This window comes from Glandiceps talaboti, chromosome 23 (assembly GCF_964340395.1).
Source record: "Glandiceps talaboti chromosome 23, keGlaTala1.1, whole genome shotgun sequence".
NCBI classification, from domain to species: domain Eukaryota; kingdom Metazoa; phylum Hemichordata; class Enteropneusta; family Spengelidae; genus Glandiceps; species Glandiceps talaboti.
This window is the reverse complement of record NC_135571.1, coordinates 2,117,744-2,138,819: the sequence shown is the minus strand read 5'-3', so window position 1 is coordinate 2,138,819 and position 21,076 is coordinate 2,117,744. Positions and strand designations below refer to the sequence as shown.

The window sequence follows — 21,076 nt, the reverse complement described above, 5'->3', positions numbered from 1 at the left end:
CAATTCCTACGGCTCTCTATTGATATTGCATTCATTTTTCATTCTTTTACATCTTTTCAGGTGCGTATTTGTTCTCCGTGATATTACATAAAATCGAAACCTTGGCCAAGTAAATAAAAATCTCCTTCGACCTCAATCATGAACTCTGCAACCATGGCAACAAACAAGCATCGCGGCGAGAACGCGAGTGGTATGCCATGACTCTAACAGCAATTGCATCGAGTTTGATTGCTATATCATTACTTGTACATTATCTTGATAGTAATCAATGAAAATATTGATATGGAGCTAGTAAGTTAACTCGTCATGACAAGGCTGGGCGTTATCAGAACGAAGATATATTGACAAATAGTATCATAAATCAGAAATGAAAATGTGAAATGTGAAATAAACATGAATGAATGAATGAATGAATGAATGAATGGATATGGATGGATGAATGAATGAATGAATGGGTGAGTAAAAATTAATTAATTGAATGAATGAATGAATGAATGAATGAATACGAGTGAAAGAATGAATGTAATGGGTGGGTGAATGAATGAATGAATGAATACGAGTGAAAGAATGAATGTCATGAGTGAATGAATGAATGAATGAATATAAATCAATTAAATGAATGAATGCCATTTGTGAATGTATGAATAGATGAATGGATGAATGAGACGATTTAAGCACAAGTGGAAAGAAGAGTTGATTGGTGTAATAGTAGAAATGTAAAGAACTAGTCGTTGGTCTGCCTATATAACCCATCGTGCATTAAGACCTAGATTGTATTTACCTGCACTATTTGATGTTGTTGGTTGTGACGGTGCTACTGAAAAGTCTTGTAACCATGGTAACTTGTGATGATGCTACTGAAAAGTCTTGTAACCATAATAACTTGTGATTATACTACTTAAGTCTTGTAACCATAGTAACTTGTGATGATGTTACTGAAGTCTTGTAACCACAGTAACTTATGATTATGCTATTGAAAAGTCTTGTAACCGTAGTAACTCATGATTATGCTACTGGAAAGTCTTGTAACCATGTACGTGTGGGTATGTATGTATGTATGTATGTATGTATGTATGTATGTACGTACACGTACGTACGTACGTATGTATGTATGTATGTATGTATGTATGTACGTATGTACGTATGTATGTATGTATGTATGTATTTAAATATTATAAAAAAAAGTTTTGTAGAAATATGTATGTCCCTCTCCTATTACTCATACTATATATGGTCGCGCGTATTCAAGACACCACTACTTTGTCTTGAAGTCTGAGTGCGCGGAATTTTAACCCCTCCAAAATTAACCACTTGACAGTAATTGGACCGTTGGTATGTGTACCTTACTTGACTGTAGCCACTGTACTAGGTCAACAACGTATATAGTTATTTAAGCAGTAAAGAATATATCGCTTTTTGTATTCGTGTTTGTTTTCGTCGCTACAGATGGCGACCTGGCACAATTTCTCCCACTTGGGATTTAGAAGTAGTACCTTTTTTATTTGGACAAACGCAGAAATTAATCAGAAGTAAATATACAATTATGCATAAAAACACACGGGGTGAATAATAGCACATTTTGTAATTGATTATTTGTAAGGCCTATAAAAAATTGTTTGCTTCTGGTTACCTGGCCCCCACCTAGTTTTTCACGTACTGTCGACCCTAAACCTTTTTTACGTATTTGAGAAAAGTACACTGTAAAATAAAATCGCCAAAATTGTGAAGTCTCACGAGAAATAGTGGGTGTGGAAGGATACATCAACTTAAAAAGACAATATAAAACTGTTCTTCCAATCTGTTCGTTCCACATGGTCTCGAGATCTGTGTTATTGGTTTCTTCTCATCAGATATACAGCAATTACAGATCTAGATTGGAAGAACAGTTTTATAATGTCTTTTAAGTTGATGTCAGTTTCCGCATCCATATATTTCTCACGAGACTTCACAAATTTCGCGATTTTATTATTTTTTTCTCGAATACGTAAAAAGAATTCAGGATCGGCAGTGAAAAATTAGATGGCGTCAGGTAATCGGAACCAAATCATTTTTAGGCCTTTTACCACCAATATACAGAGAAAGCGTAGTGTATGCGGAGAATATGATTCGAGCACTCGTATCCGTCGCTGGTATATAAATCCTCACATTTGTACGAGTCTCTGTGTTCGATATATATATATATATATATATATATATATATATATATATATATATATATATATATATATATATATATATATATATATATATATATATATATATATATATGTGTGTGTGTGTGTGCGTGTGTGTGTGTGTGTGTGTGTGTGTGTGTGCCATTATATTGTGTACAAAGTACGTCCAGGGAGAAGTATTGTTATCGCGTGTTTAAAGTGGATTGCAGTCAGTACAGTAGAAAGGCCTGGGCAAGGTGTAATGACCTGTAAATAACGCATGAACTACGGCTGTATTATGTGTATAGTGAAGAACTCTGAATGCAAGGTGAATATATACAGTGTTATACAGAGATCTGTTTTTTATGGGGGTGACGAGATCAGGGGAGGGGTCTACATATTTTACAATCACAAGCTGAAAGGGGAATCACCATGGAAGTTGGAAGTCTTATTATATCAACTTGTCCGGATGGATCTGTGTCACCTTATTACTTTAGCTGTGTTAAATAGCTGACAGACTCGTATATCCAGCGTTGATGTGCTGGTGGTTTGGAGGCCATAGACAATTCACATTTGTTTACAGTAGGTATTTTTTTCAATCTGCCCATTCTTATAAAACAGTGAACGCTTCCGATAGGTTTGACAAGATGATATGGCTACACAATAGGAGTTTGCAACCATTGATTTTTTAATAGATATATACACGTAGTTCCTCCACCCCCACTGTTACTGAAAATTATAGAAATATATCGAGCTAAAATGGAAACAAAATCTACCGGTCCAGTTAGGGAAGAGTTTCCTAACCTCCTCTGGCATAGGAAAGTATACCCTTTTCTCATACCTAAGATATGAACGTAAAAACCCTTCCCTGGCAGACCCTCCCCGTATGCACAAGGTTGTCTATGGAAGCCCCCCCCCCCCATGTAATTCAACTTGAGACAATTTTATTTCCAAGTAAAAAACTAAAATGAAATAAACTCGTTGAATATTGTATTCGTGTTAATTTGTGCGTAATATTGAGTCTACTACTGAGAAATATGCTTACTCTCCAGGTGCTAATAAAATAATTATGCCTATTAAAGAAAACATAATTATCGTCAACACAATTCACTTCGTTTGTCTAAATATTATGGCAAATGTCAATATGACAGCCGAGCAACACCAAAGTATTTTTTTTTCATTTTCTAGCTGTAGTTTTTTGCATTTTTAGTGTTACAGACCATTTTTAACCATTGATATGAATTTTTGGATGGAATTTACACTTTTATTCCATGTTAATATTATTTAATTCAAATAAGATTTTAGATTATTGTTTAATATACGTACAGGAGTTATTTAATTTTATTTCTTTTCAAGAAAAGCATAAAATTGAAATTCAAAATATATTATATATATTTAAAAAAATAAAACTGGTTTGAAATAAATAATATGTAATAAAAGTGTGCGAGCGAGAGAGAGAGAGAGGGAGAGAGAGAGAGAGGAGGGAGGGAGGGAGGGAGAGAGATGCAAAAAGCTCAACATGAATAATTATGTATACTCTAACAAATGCAAAACTTTATCTGATGCAGGAAAAATCATCTTTATTCAATGGACGAATGGAACACTACTGATCCATATATATAGTGATGTATATGACATACAGAGTTACACATTTTAAATTTAGAATAACATTGACATAAATTGTTATATAGCAATAAATGAATGGTCTGTTTATTTCAATAAAATACTATATCATTGTCATTGATTTGGACGGTGGGTGAGCATTTCACGCTTACAACAATTCTAATTTGGTTTATGTTTTCTGTCATGTATGTAATTCAAAGTGTAATGGCGATACATTTTGAGCCACGTGTGAAATTACTTATTCAGTACGTAGATATCAATCCCCATTTCACTGGACCGACGACACTGTTTTTCAATGTGATACTTGTATAGGAAGGGACGTGGACATTCCTCAACAAGACGCTTGGTTACATCTTAAGGTGATATTTTAAAAGTCACCCTAAGCCGACGTTGATCGAAATTATTCGAATGAATAAATGATGTGATTGGTATCAACTGACTTCCTTAAACATAAACTTGTATTGACCTGAGACTTCTAGATTGAATAGGCTAGTTCTATCTTCAACTGTTGCCAGGATACCAGCTGTTGTCAGGATACCAGCTGATGAAGAAGCTAACCTTTTTCACTAAATACTGTGGCGTAAACATTTTGACGGGACGGATAAAGCAGAGTTTCAAATTTGGTGATATATTTCTCATCTCAACAGACCATGGCGTATTGAATATCACTGGACGGGTCGTTTTGGATTGGAGTCTGTTTTATAAATTGACAACAATTTGGTGGGATTCTCGTACCTTCTGATCACGAAGGCGTATAAATGCTGACGGTATAAATGATTTCTTTTGTTTATAGTAAGCTGAAGTGTAGCATCATCGCATGTACGACCTGCAGATTTTTACAGGACTGGTGTGATTTAACTAGAAGATAGACTATAACATGTCGTTCCACCTTCATCACCCTGTTCTTCGAGTGAGCGAAGACTGGGATAGCGCCCTCACAGGGCATATGTTAAACACACACGATATCCATACGACATTATCATATTCCTGCCACACGAGGGCGCCATACATTAGTTTCTACGAAAGTATACCGACACATGTCAACCAGCGACCCAACACATTCACCAGTCACAACTTCAACCTATTTCTGTACTACTTATGGATACAATAGACCTGTAATTAGCATGTACAAATGTCTAATTACTGACACTATAAAAAATTTCAGCATGTATATTGTTTGTTGTCTGTTCGAAAAAAAAATGTCCTGTTAAATCGAGTGCAGCTTCAAAGCCAAGAGATTGACACATTATCAAAGGAAGTTCTCCAATATAGCATTGCATGTTTGTGTTACAGTCCGACCACATGAATAAATTATTTGAAGGCATTCCATTTCTTCATATAAGAAATATTAATGTGATTATTGCAAGTCATGTTGTGCGCAGAAATACTCCTGCTGTCCTTGCTGCATGAAGTCACGTGATGTTATTTCTACATGACGTCATGTGATGTGCATGCGTAGTATAATTCGTGTACTTCGTGCATGAAGTCACGTGATGTGCATGCACGTGCACAGTATAACGTACGCCAAATCAAGTCCTTCCAAATCCATCACAATGTGAGATAGCATAGTCCATAGCATTCCTAAAGTCGTTATAGTTCACGTAACTTGTTGGGATGAAGATTTCCTTAAAGCACGTGTTTGTCTTGGGTAGGCCTTTGGCTTGGTACTCAACCAGAATGCGGCCATACGATTTTGGCGGCAAAACAGTGCATCCAGTAATAAACTGTAGAACCTTCGCCAGGGTGACCCTTTTATGATCAACGTCTGAAAACAACAAAACCCCAAACGATTGACAAGTGTGACTCAGTGCCGGGTAAAAGGCCAATAATAGTTTAAAATTATGGGTACAGTTGTTAGGAAAAGTTGGTCCTGGATTTTGAACAAATAGAATAATCCATCTATAATTTATGACTCTACTGATAAGATAACATTAATATGAAAACCTGAGATTGAATCACGGCCCTTTACGAATTTAATATCTTCTATTCACGTCCAAATATTGTGAAGTACTGTAGAAAAGACCTATATAATACAATTTCTCGCTGTATTTAGCTAGACCCTTTTCCTGGTAATATTCCAAAGAATTGGGAAAATTCCATGAGATTAAGATTAAGTGTGAGATTATAATCCAATAATTAAATATGGCATTGAAAACTGATCTACCCAGTGGGATGCCTTATAAATGTGAATATATATATATATATATATATATATATATATATATATATATATATATATATATATATATATATATATATATACATATATATATATATATATATATATATATATATATATATATATATATATAACACACACACACACACACACACACACACACACACACACACATATATATATATACATGTTGAGGGTAAAAGAAAATCAAGTCGGGTTTTTCGTCTCTACAAGCCTGTTTCGTGAGTAAATCACTCGTCAGGAGATGCTGATGTACAACACTATAAAAATCATACACATCTTTACATACGTAAACCTCATCTTCAACCAATAATAACTTATCTTACCAATCCCTTCCTGTCGTCTCTCACATTCTTGTAAATACTTCAGGAAATACTTCTTTGTGTCGGTTTGGCATTTTGTTTGTCCCTGTCCAAATTTCAGGAGTGGACACACGGAACAAAATCTAGGTTTGGCTTCTTCTTGTTTTGGGAATATCAGGTCTGTTATCTTCTCATTCTGCTGTAACAGCTATTTATGAAATATTCATTGAATCAAATTATATCAATATAGACCATTTATGACAAAACTGTTGGATCGATTTATTGATTAACCAATTGATTGATTGACTGGGATTGTGGGATTGCACACTTGAGAGAGAGAGAGAGAGAGAGAGAGAGAGAGAGAGAGAGAGAGAGAGAGAGAGAGAGAGAGAGAGAGAGAGAGAGAGAGAGAGAGTCTAGAGAGAGACAGACAGACAGACAGACAGACAGACAGACAGACAGACAGACAGACAGACAGACAGAAAGAGAACAGACAGACAGAGACAGACAAACAGAGACAGCCAGCCAGCTAGACAGACAGACAGACAGACAGACAGACAGACAGACAGACAGACAGACAGACAGACAGACAGACAGACAGACAGACAGTCAGTCAGTCAGTCAGTCAGTCAGTCAGTCAGTCAGACAGACAGACAGTCAGTCAGTCAGTCAGTCAGTCAGTCACAGAATGAAAAGTATTACTTGAGAATGACGGTGATATAAGGCACTACTTGATTAGTCACACTCACCTTAGTTATAGATAGACAATTCATACCAGACCGGAACTGAACTAATTCAGCTTTTCGTTTCCTGATTACATTGTATAATAATATATCTTGTATTGCAACTTGTTTTCTGTCCTTGTTAATCAGTCTATTACCATATCCAGCATTCACCATCATTTCAAGGACAATGGGATCCGTGGCCAACTCTTTCAAATTGTCATCACTACAATCCATCACCTATAATGACAAAAATTAGGAACTGCACTAACGGATCTCAGGTGGTATTCCCCTGTCCTAGGTCCCAGTACGTGTTACCTATACTTCTACTGGAAAAGGGACAGGAAAGGAGGGCTGGGAGACGAAATAACAAGAGGTGTCGTGTGTGTGTGTGTGTGTGTGTGTGTGTGTTTGACAGACACGGACATCCATCCATCCATCCATCCATCCATACACACATACATACATACATACATACATACATACATACATACATACATACATACATACATACATATTTACATACATACACAGACAGACAGACAGAAGACATTGGAGAGACAGAAACGGGTAGGGAAGGAGGACAAAGTATAGCGAGGCAAGAAGTCCGTTATTGTTTCATTAAAAAATAATAAATGTGTATGTTCGTTATTCACCTTCTGAAGTTTTTCTCTGATATCCATGTCTGGAATATCATTGATATTAAGAGAGATCATCAATTCATGTCCGTGTGTGACGTAATCCTTGACAGACTGCGCAAGTCCAGCAAGACCTGGTCCTCCCCACAGGATAGAATGTTGAACCATTCTTCCAATGATTTCAAAAAGGTTTTTATCTAGTGCAACTTGGTCGTGTACTGGAACTTTGTGATCCTCTTGTCCTTCGAAAAGAAAGGCAACATTTTCATCTGCAGTAGACCCCCCAGCAATACTGTCAATCAACAGAGTAAAGTACTCCCTAGTAGGACCGCCAATATTCAACGTCTCAGGGTTTTCTGTAAAAGAGACATCAGGACGATAGCGTAGTGTATCAATGTCGTTTTCTCCAGCGAGTATATAAAGCTCGGCACACTGTTCTATGATAGGTTCCTCCCTTTCCAACTCAACCTTGAAAGAGAAGTCTGTGTCGTCTCTAGTTTCCGTAATGAATTTTTCCAGGATTTTTCTATCACGATATTTTCCATCTGTTTTAAAATATAAGATATATTATATCAGACTGGGACAAGTTGCAAATAAGAAATAAAATACAACATAGGTATGTTGACAGTCATTTGCGTCTGCTTTAATCTCAGACCACTATAGAGAACTTCTCTATAGTGGTCTGAGCTTTAATACATGTTTTGCTTGTAACACAGAGAGGGAGACAAAGTGAGACAGAGACACACAGAGTGCTAGTGACAGACACAGGACAGGGACACATAGAGACAGTGATCGAAAGACAATGACAGAGACACCGAGATGAGTGACAGAGATAGAGTGAAAGAGATATATTGAGGGGGTGAGAGAGGGTGAGAAAGACTAGGACAAAAATATGGAAAGAGAGAGAAAATAGGTAGAGAGATAGCGATAGAAGGGAGAGATGCAGACAGGCAACCAACCGACCTGTCAGTCAGTCAGACAGCCAGTCAGTCAAACACCGACCGACCGACCGACCTACCTACCTACCTACCTACCTACCTATACATACATACATACATACATACATACATACATACATACATACATACACACATACATACATACATACATACATACATGAAGAGAGACGTGTGGGAACTTGACCTACCTGTTACAATGTTAACTGATACCCCAGTACAACATAAAGACGGATCTTTACAGATTGGTTTCACCATTACTCTGTATGGAACACCAGGTTTTAAATCGGTCAAATCGTATTCATGTACATTAGCTGGTACTGAGTCTAACTTCCTCTCCCTACCGTCACCATGAGACAGGTATATCCCATACCCTTTAAACCTGCCGATAGCTGGATCCCATTTTATAGTGAGTGATCTGTCCGTTATGTTCTTTGTCCTGATAACACCATCAATAACAGGTCCTGGTAGAACAACGACAAGGGTTAAGGACCTCTTACGAAAACGAGTCTATGGCATGGAAGTGTATAGAAATTCTATATAGAAAAGGGGGCCCAAAACGACATGAAAATCCATAAAACGTCTGTAAAAATTTCCATAGACATTCTAAAGACAGCTTTATGGATTTTCTATAGACATCTATAGACTAAGTGCATAGGATTAAAGCATTCACATTGCAACCTCTATCCTACCAGGTTCCCCAATTATACAGCTGGGTTGACTGAGGCACAATCGTGGTTCAAATCTTGCCCAAGGACTTTAGTCATTTAGAAACAAATGGCAGGCATGCAGGGAAGGGACTCGAACCTGCAACCTGCAGATTCCAAACCGGTCACCCTATAATCATTCAACCATCATGACTCCATAACATGTTAGCATGGCTATCCTGAAAAACGAACGATCCACTCTAGGGCTTCATTTGCGAAGTAATTCGAAACCTGGTCTGACATTCCGTAACGTTTGGGAAACGATTGTTTACTTAATCAGCATTTTTTAATACCTTTTGAGAGGTGCAACATCTTATTACACACATACACAAAAAGACATACCCCCTTCACACATACAGCCAATGTCAAAATACCGTGCAGTTCTTTTGTTATTTGCAACCATTCCAAGCAGAAACCAAAAGACACTGTATATGCCACACTTCAATAGTAAGATTAAATGTTTGCGACATTCGGGCGCCATGTGTTTCTTAGTATCAAGCACCGCGCAAAATGTCCTTTGTGATGTTCATTTGATGTCTGTCTGGTGGCATGTGTAGTTCATTTCACTTAGACAAAATGTAGCAAGAAACTGTATTCATTCAATCTTGCTATCTTAACAGTTTCTTATTGATTTCTGTGTGGTTGTATCAAACAGAAAAGCTGCATCGAATTGTGAAATTGACTGTATATACCTCCACACATATACAAACATACCCCTCCCACACACATATATCCACACACACAGTCACATACACAGACACAGTAACTACAAATGTTCATTTTCATTTACAATGTGTCGAATTATGTATTCAAGCCAGCTTGTGAGCACCGGTAACAATTCATTCATATTGGAACTATTTGCGAAGTTATCAATTTGAAGGCAGTGAATTAAAATAGAAATTGGGTATAGTGGAATTTCGATATGATTGCCCCCCTCCCCCTCCGCACAGGATGCGCTCCAAGCGAACTTTGATTCGTTTGCAGGTTTTTATAATACAACACCTGGTACATGTCTAGTGATTTTTCACAACATGTTCACGCTAAAGACACAAGTTTTAAAAAGTCTCTACCTTCTTCTTCAATTTTAGATTTCTGTTTATCTTCTGCATTTCGTTTGCCCAATTTCCGTTTACCTCTCTTTTGTCTTTCTCCAGTCTGTTTTGGTATTTCGTATGCTGGAAATGAAGATAAATGCTATTAGTAAAGTAATTATATATAAATGAAATTATATATAAACATATTATAAAGTAATATTAACCCCAAACAAAGCAGTTTATAATCACGAAGTTAGGGGTATTCAATGTACGATAATTAGTAGTACCTAGATTGTCAACATTTTTATGTTTTATAAATCTTCGCATAATACTTTCATCTGCTGATATTTGTGAATGAAAACCGAGTACTTTTTAGAATTCTGTACCTGTATTCGTTTGAGAGAAGTCGCCGATGAGATCACCGTGTTCTACAAATCAACTCGGGGACAGTGTGGGGCGCCCTCTGACATGTGACAACAATTACAATCAGAATATCTGTATGCGCACAATAGTGTTATTAATAGTATTGATATTGTATTGAATAAAACAGTTATAAGGAGTATGGCACGTTTTTGAAACAAATTAGCTGTGACGTCAGTTCATTACTAATTGAACTTTCCCACTGATGAGTTACGCATGCGCATTATACAAGCAAAGCATAAGCTTATCTAAGAATACACGTGTCCACCATATTCAGCAACACATACCTTCTGACTGGATTATGAATCAAAACACTTAATTAGTTTTATTTTAATTAAAGTAATTTCTGACTCACCCGTGACAAGATGTGTTGTTATTGGTTCTCCTATTTGTTCAGGTTTCCACCGTATAGGTTTAACTGACACAGTGTATTGTGTATTGGATTCCAAATTTTTCATCATATAATTTTCTTCACCAGGGTCGAGATATATTACCTCGGTTTCCTTCTTTCCTGGACTCCGGTGAGAAATGCAGTAGTTATCGAAGTCACCCAAAGCACGTTCCCATGACAACGACACTGAACTACTCGTTATTTCACCAACTTCTAGTGTACCAACCATGCGAGGGTCTAGAAAATGAAAACGAAAGAAAAAATTGAACTGTCGTTAAACCAATATGGCGCCTTTCACATTACAACGCTGGTTGCATTGTGTTAGTGGCATGGTGCAGGATTCGAGACCATTTATTCATATATGTAATTAAGTGGATGAATATTATTTTTTAAAATAAATTTAGGTAGAGCGTAGGGCAACATTTTCATATTAAATTCCCAATATCATCGATCAATGCAATACATCTAAGATTGTACAATGCATTTTCATTATTGCACTCGATAGAAAATGAAATTGAATGGTGTACTTTTTAAGAGATGAACATAGTACAACTATCAAAGACATGTGGAAATGGCTAAACAATTTGATAATGAACTGTAAAAGTATGCAACACATATATTTTTACTTCTTCAACGTGACAACAGGTAGTATGCAGCTCGATGCGAAAGGTTACTGTTCACTCTCTCTGATTGATACAATTACACAGAAATCAGTAAGCAACTGCACATTCTATACTTTACAATGTAAGACAGCAAAATTGAATATCATTACCGTTTCTTGCTACATTCTGTCTAAGTGAAATGAATTATCATGCAATCACAATCATCAAAACTGAACACCAAGAAGGACGGAAGTCACCCTCCGCGTACATTGTACCAACACAATTAGTTGACGCCTGCGTGTCTGTGTATAGTTGTAGTGTGTTTTAATTGGCTGATTTCATTCTGATTAAATGTAGCAAGAAATTGTATTCATTCGATCCTGCTATCTTTGCATGTAGCACGTGCAGTTTCATGTTGTTGTTTTTGTGTGGTAGTAGCAGAGAGAGAGAGAGAGAGAGAGAGAGAGAGAGAGAGAGAGAGAGAGAGAGAGAGAGAGAGGGGTAATTTGCAACACACTGTAGCAATACAGTACTACTGACATTTTCCGAAACTAGCTAATATTATTGTGTCTTTGCTTACAAACTTCATCACCATGTATTTCGGGACATAGAAACTTTTTTCTTTCTAGATGGATCTATGCACAACATTATTCTTACCATCTGGCGACTCAAACGAACCAGACTGTATACCAGAACATGTAGGGTGAGGTTCAGGGTCATCGTGTGATTTTGGTTTTGAACTGCTTTCATCTTTGATCAACATTTTTTCGATTCTTGTCATTTTCTCTGCAAGGAGAGAAGAACGAGAATAGTGGTCGTCACATCATTACTGATGCGCTGTGTTGTGTTGTGTTGTGTTGTGTTGTGTTGTGTCGGGCTTCACATCTTTATACCTATATTACGCTCAGCACTCAATTTGCATGCAACAAATTACACAAAATTTTGAAAAAAAATCCGTTTGAGCCAATCACGCCGTAGTATAAGTAAGACAGACTATTCGTTCGGTAGGGTTATGTGCCCAAAACCCTCGTTTATTGATTCATAACTCTCCCGAACTCGTTGACTATCTATTACATAATCAGAATTATTATAGATAATCAACGAAAATAATAAACCCCGAAACGAAACGTCGCTGGCTCTCGACAAAAATCTTATTAACATTTTATCGTCTGGCTAGACAAAATTCTTACGAACAGCGTTTCGTCAATCACCTATAGTGTGACAAACATCTTTACCAAAATTTTACAATTCTTTGTTTGAGCTACCGTTATCGTACGAGATCATCGCCAAATTTAAAGTCCCTGGTAAACTAAGGTTGGCGAGTTCTTTGACAAAATTGAGACAGTTGATTGACTAAAATGTATCAATTGTAGTTCAGTTCTTGTGCCAGACGATAACATGTGGAAATATTAATTAGATCTTTGTCGAGCCAGGAGAGAAGATTTACAACATCAAAGAGATGTTTTGTCTAGCCAGACAAAAAAGTGTAGATTCTTGTCGAGCCAGGCGACGATTTGTTTCAGGGTTTATGAACACTGCCCTCTGTGGCAAGAGTTGTGCTTACTCGTACCGTCTCTACTAAATAGTCCCCACTGCATAAAATAGCACTGGTGCATGGATAATGACCTGTCTACACACAAGACTGCGCATGCATCCTCACCATGTCGAAGAAAGCATTCGATTTTCAGAAGACTGAGCCTGTATAGCGCCCTCAAGTTTGAATAGTGCACTCTGTGGCAAAACAGAGCATACACAGGGCAATATAACAGTTGTTACATGATTTTTGTACCATCATTAGAAATTTAATTTACCTTGTCTGGGATCGGAGGACAGTGAGCTCGATGGGACTGACAACGTTTGCGCCAACGCGTTCAGTTTCCCGGTGTGTAGTCTATCTTCTCCCGTACTGTGGTTCGTCGGTTTTCTCGTTCCTTGATCAGTGGACGACGTTATCACTTGTGAACTCTTTGCAGTTGACTCTGTTGATTCTATATAACGAAATGATGAAACATTATCTCCAATCATTGGGTAGACAGTACAAGTTATGTTTGTAATGAGTAGTTAAATTTAATTTTCTGTGCTCTAATGTATACTTTTACTGAGTTTTTTCATTTGGTTAGTTTACTGTGAATTGTATGGTCCATGAAGACACGTGTAGCGTTAGAAAAAGGAAAACACATAACCAAAAGATCGAAAAAGTACAAAGTTATACCCTTACAGGTAATGAAAAAATCATCATAATTTATTCATAATGAAACTGATGCCAACACATTAATAGCGATATAATAACCACAAATACATAAGGCGAAAAAAAGAAAGAAAGAAAGACGTGTTTCTGGTCAGCGCGGGCATCACTTAATGATATCCGGTCTTTTCTTTTTTCCTTGTTTGTTCAGCACATGCATTCTGCAGATCGGGGGGGGGGGTGACACAAAAAATAACCCTCCCTACTTCAGTGGAGACAACTGTAGAGCCAATCATGAACAGGCAAATGAGAACATACATACACTAGCACTAAAGTACTTGTGAGCCAAGATTTCTCGTTCTCTCGATTGGTCACTTGTTGTGTTCGACAGGTGTATGTTTGGATTTTTTACATTCAAATGAGCTTTATAAGGCGAGCCACACCCCATACGTGACACTTCCAGAACGGGCGCCTTGCCGTAGGTAGTGTCACTCAATGTCCCTCTCGGTCTAGCCAACGTGCGGGGTAAGAGTTTATGTACTATTTATAATTCATTATACTTGTGTTACTTTTATTAGTCCTATTTAATGAATTATTGTTCGCCTTATGTATCTGCTTTGAGTTGTGTAAACTTTCGTATGCTTTTCTTTTTTTGTATACTCATTGTAGGTTTTTTCTAGTCGTCTATTGTCTACACGTGAGTGTGAATAAAGTCTTGTTAGAGATTGAGTGAAACACGTCTCTTTGCCGCAGTTATTCAGTGACCCCGGTCACATTTGGCGTAGTCTGCAGGATTGCGGTGAATTGAAGACTGGTAACTCAAGCAGACTTGGTGGCGAATTGGAAACCTCGCCGTTGGAAATTGACATATATATCCTAACTGGTGACGAGCTGTCGTGTTCGACGTGAATGGAACCTACAACTCCTTGGACTGGAAGTAAACTATAACCTCGTGAGTGAAAACAAGCTACACCTTCGTGACTACACTTTCGTGCACGTGATGTTCACGACGAGAAGTATGTATTTTGTACAATAGGGAATTATAAAAGGTGTAACAGAGATACAATAGTTAATGTTTACTCTGACAGACTTTACGAAGATTAACTTTGGTTTGATACTTTGAACTTTTGATGTGACTCTATAAAGTGTTCAACACTGTAGTTAATTTGTTTTAATTTGATGTAATTAAGCTGTATACAATTTACTATTTCTTTGTATACTCATTGTAGGTTTTTCTAGTCGTCTATTGTCTACTAGACACGAGAGTGCGAATAAAGTCTTGTTATAGATTGAGTGAAACACGTCTCTTTGCCGCAGTTATTCAGTGACCCCGGTCACATACTAAATAAAAAAAACCCAGAAACTGCCATAAATAGTAGATTAAGTGTGACTGAATTCTTGAGAATAAAAAAAAAACGATCGTCACACCATTTTAGACAACCTGTCCTGACCAGATACAAATTTGACCGATGACGTCATTCTACCATGACGTACGTACCTGTCACAAAGTTTGTAGATAACGCATGCCCAGTCTTTCCAGTGTCCCAGCATACAGGTTTAACACATACACTGTATTGAGTGCTTGGCTCCAAATCTGTGATGTTATATGTTTCTTCGCTAGGGTTCAAATAGAAATCGTCTGACTCCACACCGCCATGGCTTCGATGTGAAACGCAGTAGTTATCGATTTGGCCAATTGCAGGAGACCACGACAAGGAAACCGAGTTACTCGTTATGTCATTCACGTCCAGAGTTCCAATCATGCGTGGTGCTGTATTAAAAACAATAATCCTTCATTTTATAACAAATACTTTTTTTAATTTTTTAAAATGGTACTGCTTTTCACCTAGTAAACAGTTAGATAACATCACGAAAAAGGGCGAAGGTGAACGAACTATTCTAAGTTCGTTTTAGTAGCAAAACAGATAATGTACTATTTACTTATCTACAGCCGTACGTTGTTATCGTGTCAGTGAAAATAAATTATGTATGTTCGGAACAATTAACACAGAGTGTATAGTGTTACATTCCAAGTACAATTTCTTTCTCGAACAACGATACTTGCAGTGACAGAGCAAACATAAAATCAGATCTGAGCAAAAACATTCTCGCAAACCGGAGCTGTTTTCTTCCGCCACACTGCGAAATAACGAACGTGAGTCTTGGATGGTGCCGTAAAAGAGGGTGTAGTTTACGACGATGAGCAAAAATCACGATTCAGGGCATCAAACTATTGAGATACTCTGCAAAATGATAACTTAGTTTAAATTTGTGTGGGGAATAACTAATGTGTCTAATTTTCGTAAAACAGGGATACAAGCGCAAAGAAACATTATCATTCATACACCTATATAGTTATGCCGTTATGATAACGGCATAACTGTAACTTCCTCAACTCCTAGCCTGAGGGAAGAATACACTTTCTCGCCGTTCGTAAAGTGAATAAACGTTATTACCCAAAGTGTACAGCATGGTAGCCACATGCGTGTGTTCAGACAATTTAAATATGATTTTGAAATATGCAATAGATGATGGGATTCGTGACAGCTTTTAATACAGTCGGAGGCTATGAAAATAAACCTATAAAATGTTGGATAATTATGTATAAAACTGACACTGGCTTACCATTAGATTCAGTTAATGGCGGTGGACGTACAGTGGTGAAGGCACGCAGATCTTCAAGATCAGCACTATTTTCAGTTTTGATTGTTCCTTCTTCTTCGAGGAGCATTTTCTCAATTCTGGTCATTTTCTCTAAACGAGAAGATTGTGAACGACAGATTTTTTTTTATATACACCTTGTACAGTGAGAGTCACAGAAACTTTTGCTTCTTTCCCCAAACCGTTTCTGATCTTAGTTGTTGACTAGTACTAAATGCAGAGCAATTCGGTTCTGTCATGACTTTCCAGTGTCTGAATATTTACAGCGAATTTCCCAATACCGTGCAGTTTTTTGTTTTGTTTGATACAGCCACGCAGAAACCAACAAGAAACTTGACATGCTACACTTTAAGATAGCAAGATTGCATGAGTACAGTTTCTTGCTACATTTTGTCTAAGTGACACATGCCACCATACAGACACCAAATGAACACCGCAAAGGAAAATTTACGCGCCCTTCATTGGGTGCTTGATACTAACTTCGTGGCCTATACACATTACCTTCTCTAGGATCTGGTGGCAGTTTGATATCTGTTAACGTCTTAGCCAAGGCAGCCATTTTCTGTGTATGTAGTCTATCTTCTCCTGTGCTGTGTTCTGGGTTTGACATTGATGGTAAAGTCGATGACAGTCTGGTTTGTGTGTCCTTTGATTTTGATGTTGTGCATTCTGTGTATAAAATACATGTACAATAATGATTGACTAAAACCACAACGTGACTATATACCTCACCAAGGAGAATAATTAGATGTAATAAGACCGTGAAACATACTTAGGACTTTTACAACTAACTTGAAGTGAATTTCCTAACACCATTCAGCTTTTTGTTTGATACAACCACACAGAAACCAACAAGCAACTGCATAATATGTCACACTTCAACAAGAAATAACAAGATTTTGGAAGTTACGTTTTACTGATTTACTATTTAGGCTAGACGAAAGCGTACAATAAACCAGCAAGTTGTAAATCTAACGCCTTGTTTCTAAAGTAAAGGCAGATTACTTGTGAACTATTGATTGATGATTCACAGATTCGATTTCCCGCCCCCACACTATCCCCTGCCACTATCTGTATATATTAAAGGTCTAATCTGCAATCAATAACGGTGTGAAAGACTACTTGATGACCTAAGTATACCACATGGCCTTGTACGTGAATCAAAAGTTATATCTGTAAAATAACAGGTGAATTGTAATCCACCAATCACAGCCAACCAAGGTTAAGCCAAATTAACGGGTTTGTTAACTTTTATGGCGTATTTACAACACCGTAAGAGGCAAAATAATACACATGTTGATTATATGTTTACAACTGCACCGTGTTTGCAATCTGAATGTTAGCCTCACATTGAGATGGGAGGAGGGGGGGGGGGGTGGATTGTGAGCAAAATTTATTTCGATGTAGATTCCTCCTCGAAAGAGAGACCTGGGATTTGTTTGTTTCTCAGCTTCTATTATCATCTGTCAAACTCATTGTTTAGCTGTCTGTCTGTCTGTCTGTCTGTCTGATTTCTTTGTTTGTTTGCTTTCTGTTTGTTTGTTTATCACTTTGTGTGTGAAATTTATCCATACCTGTCGGACTGATGACTGTAGCACGTTTATTCTTCAAACTGGCCCGATGATCTCCATGTACAGGCACAACTTTAAACCGATATTTCGTCTGAGTCTTCAACCCAGAGACCTTGAATTCATTGGCCCTGCCATCTACCTTACCAACACGCTTCTTTTCACCCGTCTCTTCATCTTTACAGAATATTTCTAGTTCACCAATATCACCTGTTGCCTTTTCCCATCGAATGGTAATCTCATGTGTGGTTCTGAACTTTATAATCGGTGTCCATGGTGTACCAAATTCTATGAAGACAATACGTATGACGTTAAACAACAACAACAACAACAACAACAACACCAACACCAACAACAACAACAACAAGTACTTTACAGGTACGTAAATAATAAAAGCAGGGTGGCCACTAGGGGTGGTATCATAGGATACAGGCCTTTTCTGTGCATATGCAGACGTACGGTACGGGTATGATGTAACACTCAAACGGAAATCTGTTCACGGAAAGTCAAATTTGGGGCCAAATTTCCGTTAACAATTCCCTAAACATGGCTTCAATAACGATGGGTATTTAATACATGCTTATAATTGTGTTCAAACTTTGAGTAAAAGGCAAGGGCAAGTTTAATTTCAAGAGACAAAGTCATACAAATCGAGTGTTTACATGGTCAAGCTAGCATGACTTGTATACCTTATGGCTATGTATCTTTTTTTAACGAAAACAACAACAACAACAACAACAACAACAACAACAACAACAACAACAACAACACGTCTTACATGTAAAAAGAAACGGGTAAGTGTGTGGAACATGGAGGAGGGGGTGGGGTTGGGGTGGTTCATCCCTGTCGAAAATTTATCCTGCTTTTAATGAAAGACGTAAATATACACACATGCAGTAAAATTTCCTACGTGACTTACCGTCCATAATAATGGTATCGTCCAAAGCTGTTGACTCGGTCGTTACAGTGTATTCCTTGCCATCACCTATACCACCATGGTATGCCATCACACCACTAGGTTATAATAATCTGTACAACAAAAAATCCGACAGGTATTAACAACATTTGGTTTTCTGTCACGCTATGTTAGAGTATTATTTTATTATCAGGGGATTTCCACAAGAGACTACGGTACTGGTTTGCAGGGCAGACTAATTATAAACAGTGCAGAATGATTAATTTACTTGGATATATCATGATACATTATATGAAATAATAACATGACGTCATAGACACACACATAGACATACATACATACATACATACATACATACATACATACATACATACATGTACATACATACTATACTTACACACACACACACACATGAAACACACTGTGACACACATACTCAATTTTCACAGTTACTTCCTACTGGAAGTTCAAATCAGGTTATTTACGTATCTAGGTGAAACTTCAGAATCTATATCAGCTATACCAATAATTCTATTTAGTTATGGATTTAATCTAATTTATGAATCATATCAATCCTGTTTTCAAAAGTATCATAATCTGGTAACCAAGCAACAAGATAGCAATAACCCGAGTATGAACCCTAACAGCGTAAACACTACGATTACAAAGTTGGAATCATGCCGCACATGCGCAGTTACGTAGCTGTTTAAAATGCGCTATCCATTACACATACTTCCTAGCTTTGGGTTACATCCTAATAAATTGGGAAGTGGTTTATTGATTTACGTGACAGTTACCACACAAATTACCAGAGGTTTATGTAGGAACTCACAAATGATATTCATGACGGTGCTATTGTATTAAAAGTCGACCTTTGCTTTTGAGGTCATTTTAGACTGTTTTTTTTTCTCCAAAATCTGCCTGCATGTCTAGCTACCGTTCGACCTAGTTAAGCCAGTATTATGTTCTCATAACTCCAATAGGATTGTGAACATGTCTGTCGGAGTTCTTAACGACACACGTTATATCGCTGTTTCCGGTTATATTTAATAAGCAAGCGAAAAATTTGCAGACCTTACCAGAATTCCTCGAGCTCCAATTCCTCTCTCCCTCTCACAGTCTTGTTAACATGTTACGTTTTAAATTTCATGGACCGTGTGAGTAGGGAAAACCCAGCCACTCTTTATTTATAGTGTATCATGTGACCGTACAGCCACTCAAGGTTACTATTGAGTTTAACGTCTCAACAAAAACAAGTTCTGGTACAGTGTATTGATGTTGTATTTGTAACATGCACGCAAAGACAATTCATAGGATAGAGCTAGCAGGTATTAGCAAAGACCATGATTTACAAATGCTGACATCAGAGAGTAAAGAAACGGAACCTGTTAAAAAAAATAGGGAAAGTAAACAAATAAATTGGATTAATAACATTTGCTCAGCTTGTTGGAACAGCAGAGACTTGTATCACACACCATGGTTTGATAAGAACAGTCTTGTGGCCTCTTTATGTGTTCATATGATATGCCAGGGGGACTGGAAATTTGATTGCGAATCTGAACTATTATGTGAAGTGGCCATACAACTATTCTTATCAAATGATGGAATGTAATACTAGTCTCTCTACTTCCAACATGCTGTGCCAAGTGTTATATTTTCAGTTGTTTACTTTCCCAGTTTATAACATGTTCCGTTCGTCCACAGTCTGATGTCGGCAGTTGTATATCATAAGACTTTAGTAATAGTACAGATATCCTGGACAGAGATTCATTCATTGTTACAGTACGTTTTTGGTTTATAATATCTACTAAATTATATGTTGTATTGCTATGTGTACTCTGTTCTCTTGTATGGAAGCGAGTGCTAGACAATCTCATCAGCAATGGAAAAAAGATAGAAGCAACAACAATATGATTCTATAGAAATTTAAGGATGCTGCACATATCATGGACAGATCGGGTTACCAACGAAGAAGTACACTACACTAGTCTTGACACA

General features: G+C 37.3%; 1 protein-coding gene across 1 annotated transcript; it reads right to left on the bottom strand.

Annotated features, from left to right (window-relative positions):
- Window positions 1-5,170: 5,170 nt before the first annotated feature.
- On the bottom strand, window positions 5,171-20,227 carry LOC144453133 (tenascin-N-like). The gene is made up of 15 exons (XM_078144412.1): window positions 20,158-20,227; window positions 19,082-19,191; window positions 18,169-18,450; window positions 17,096-17,263; window positions 16,559-16,687; window positions 15,432-15,704; window positions 13,560-13,727; window positions 12,406-12,534; window positions 11,111-11,383; window positions 10,372-10,476; window positions 8,786-9,058; window positions 7,657-8,183; window positions 7,028-7,240; window positions 6,303-6,486; window positions 5,171-5,541 (listed from the first exon to the last, which is right to left on the bottom strand). Exons 2-15 carry the CDS (start codon window positions 19,167-19,169, stop codon window positions 5,306-5,308), a joined length of 3,048 nt encoding a protein of 1,015 aa, XP_078000538.1. The 5' UTR covers window positions 19,170-19,191; window positions 20,158-20,227; the 3' UTR covers window positions 5,171-5,305.
- Between the last annotated feature and the right edge of the window lie 849 nt (window positions 20,228-21,076).

What these genes read in the sequence shown, in the direction of transcription:
- LOC144453133 (XM_078144412.1), bottom strand. Translation starts at nt 19,169, where the DNA reads ATGGCATACCATGGTGGTATAGGTGATGGCAAGGAATACACTGTAACG. An exon ending in ATCTACAAACTTTGTGACAG is followed by an intron (nt 13,728 to 15,431) that starts GTACGTACGTCA and finishes TAGAATCAACAG; the next exon opens with AGTCAACTGCAAAGAGTTCA. An exon ending in ATCAGTTAACATTGTAACAG is followed by an intron (nt 8,184 to 8,785) that starts GTAGGTCAAGTT and finishes ATTTTAAAACAG; the next exon opens with ATGGAAAATATCGTGATAGA.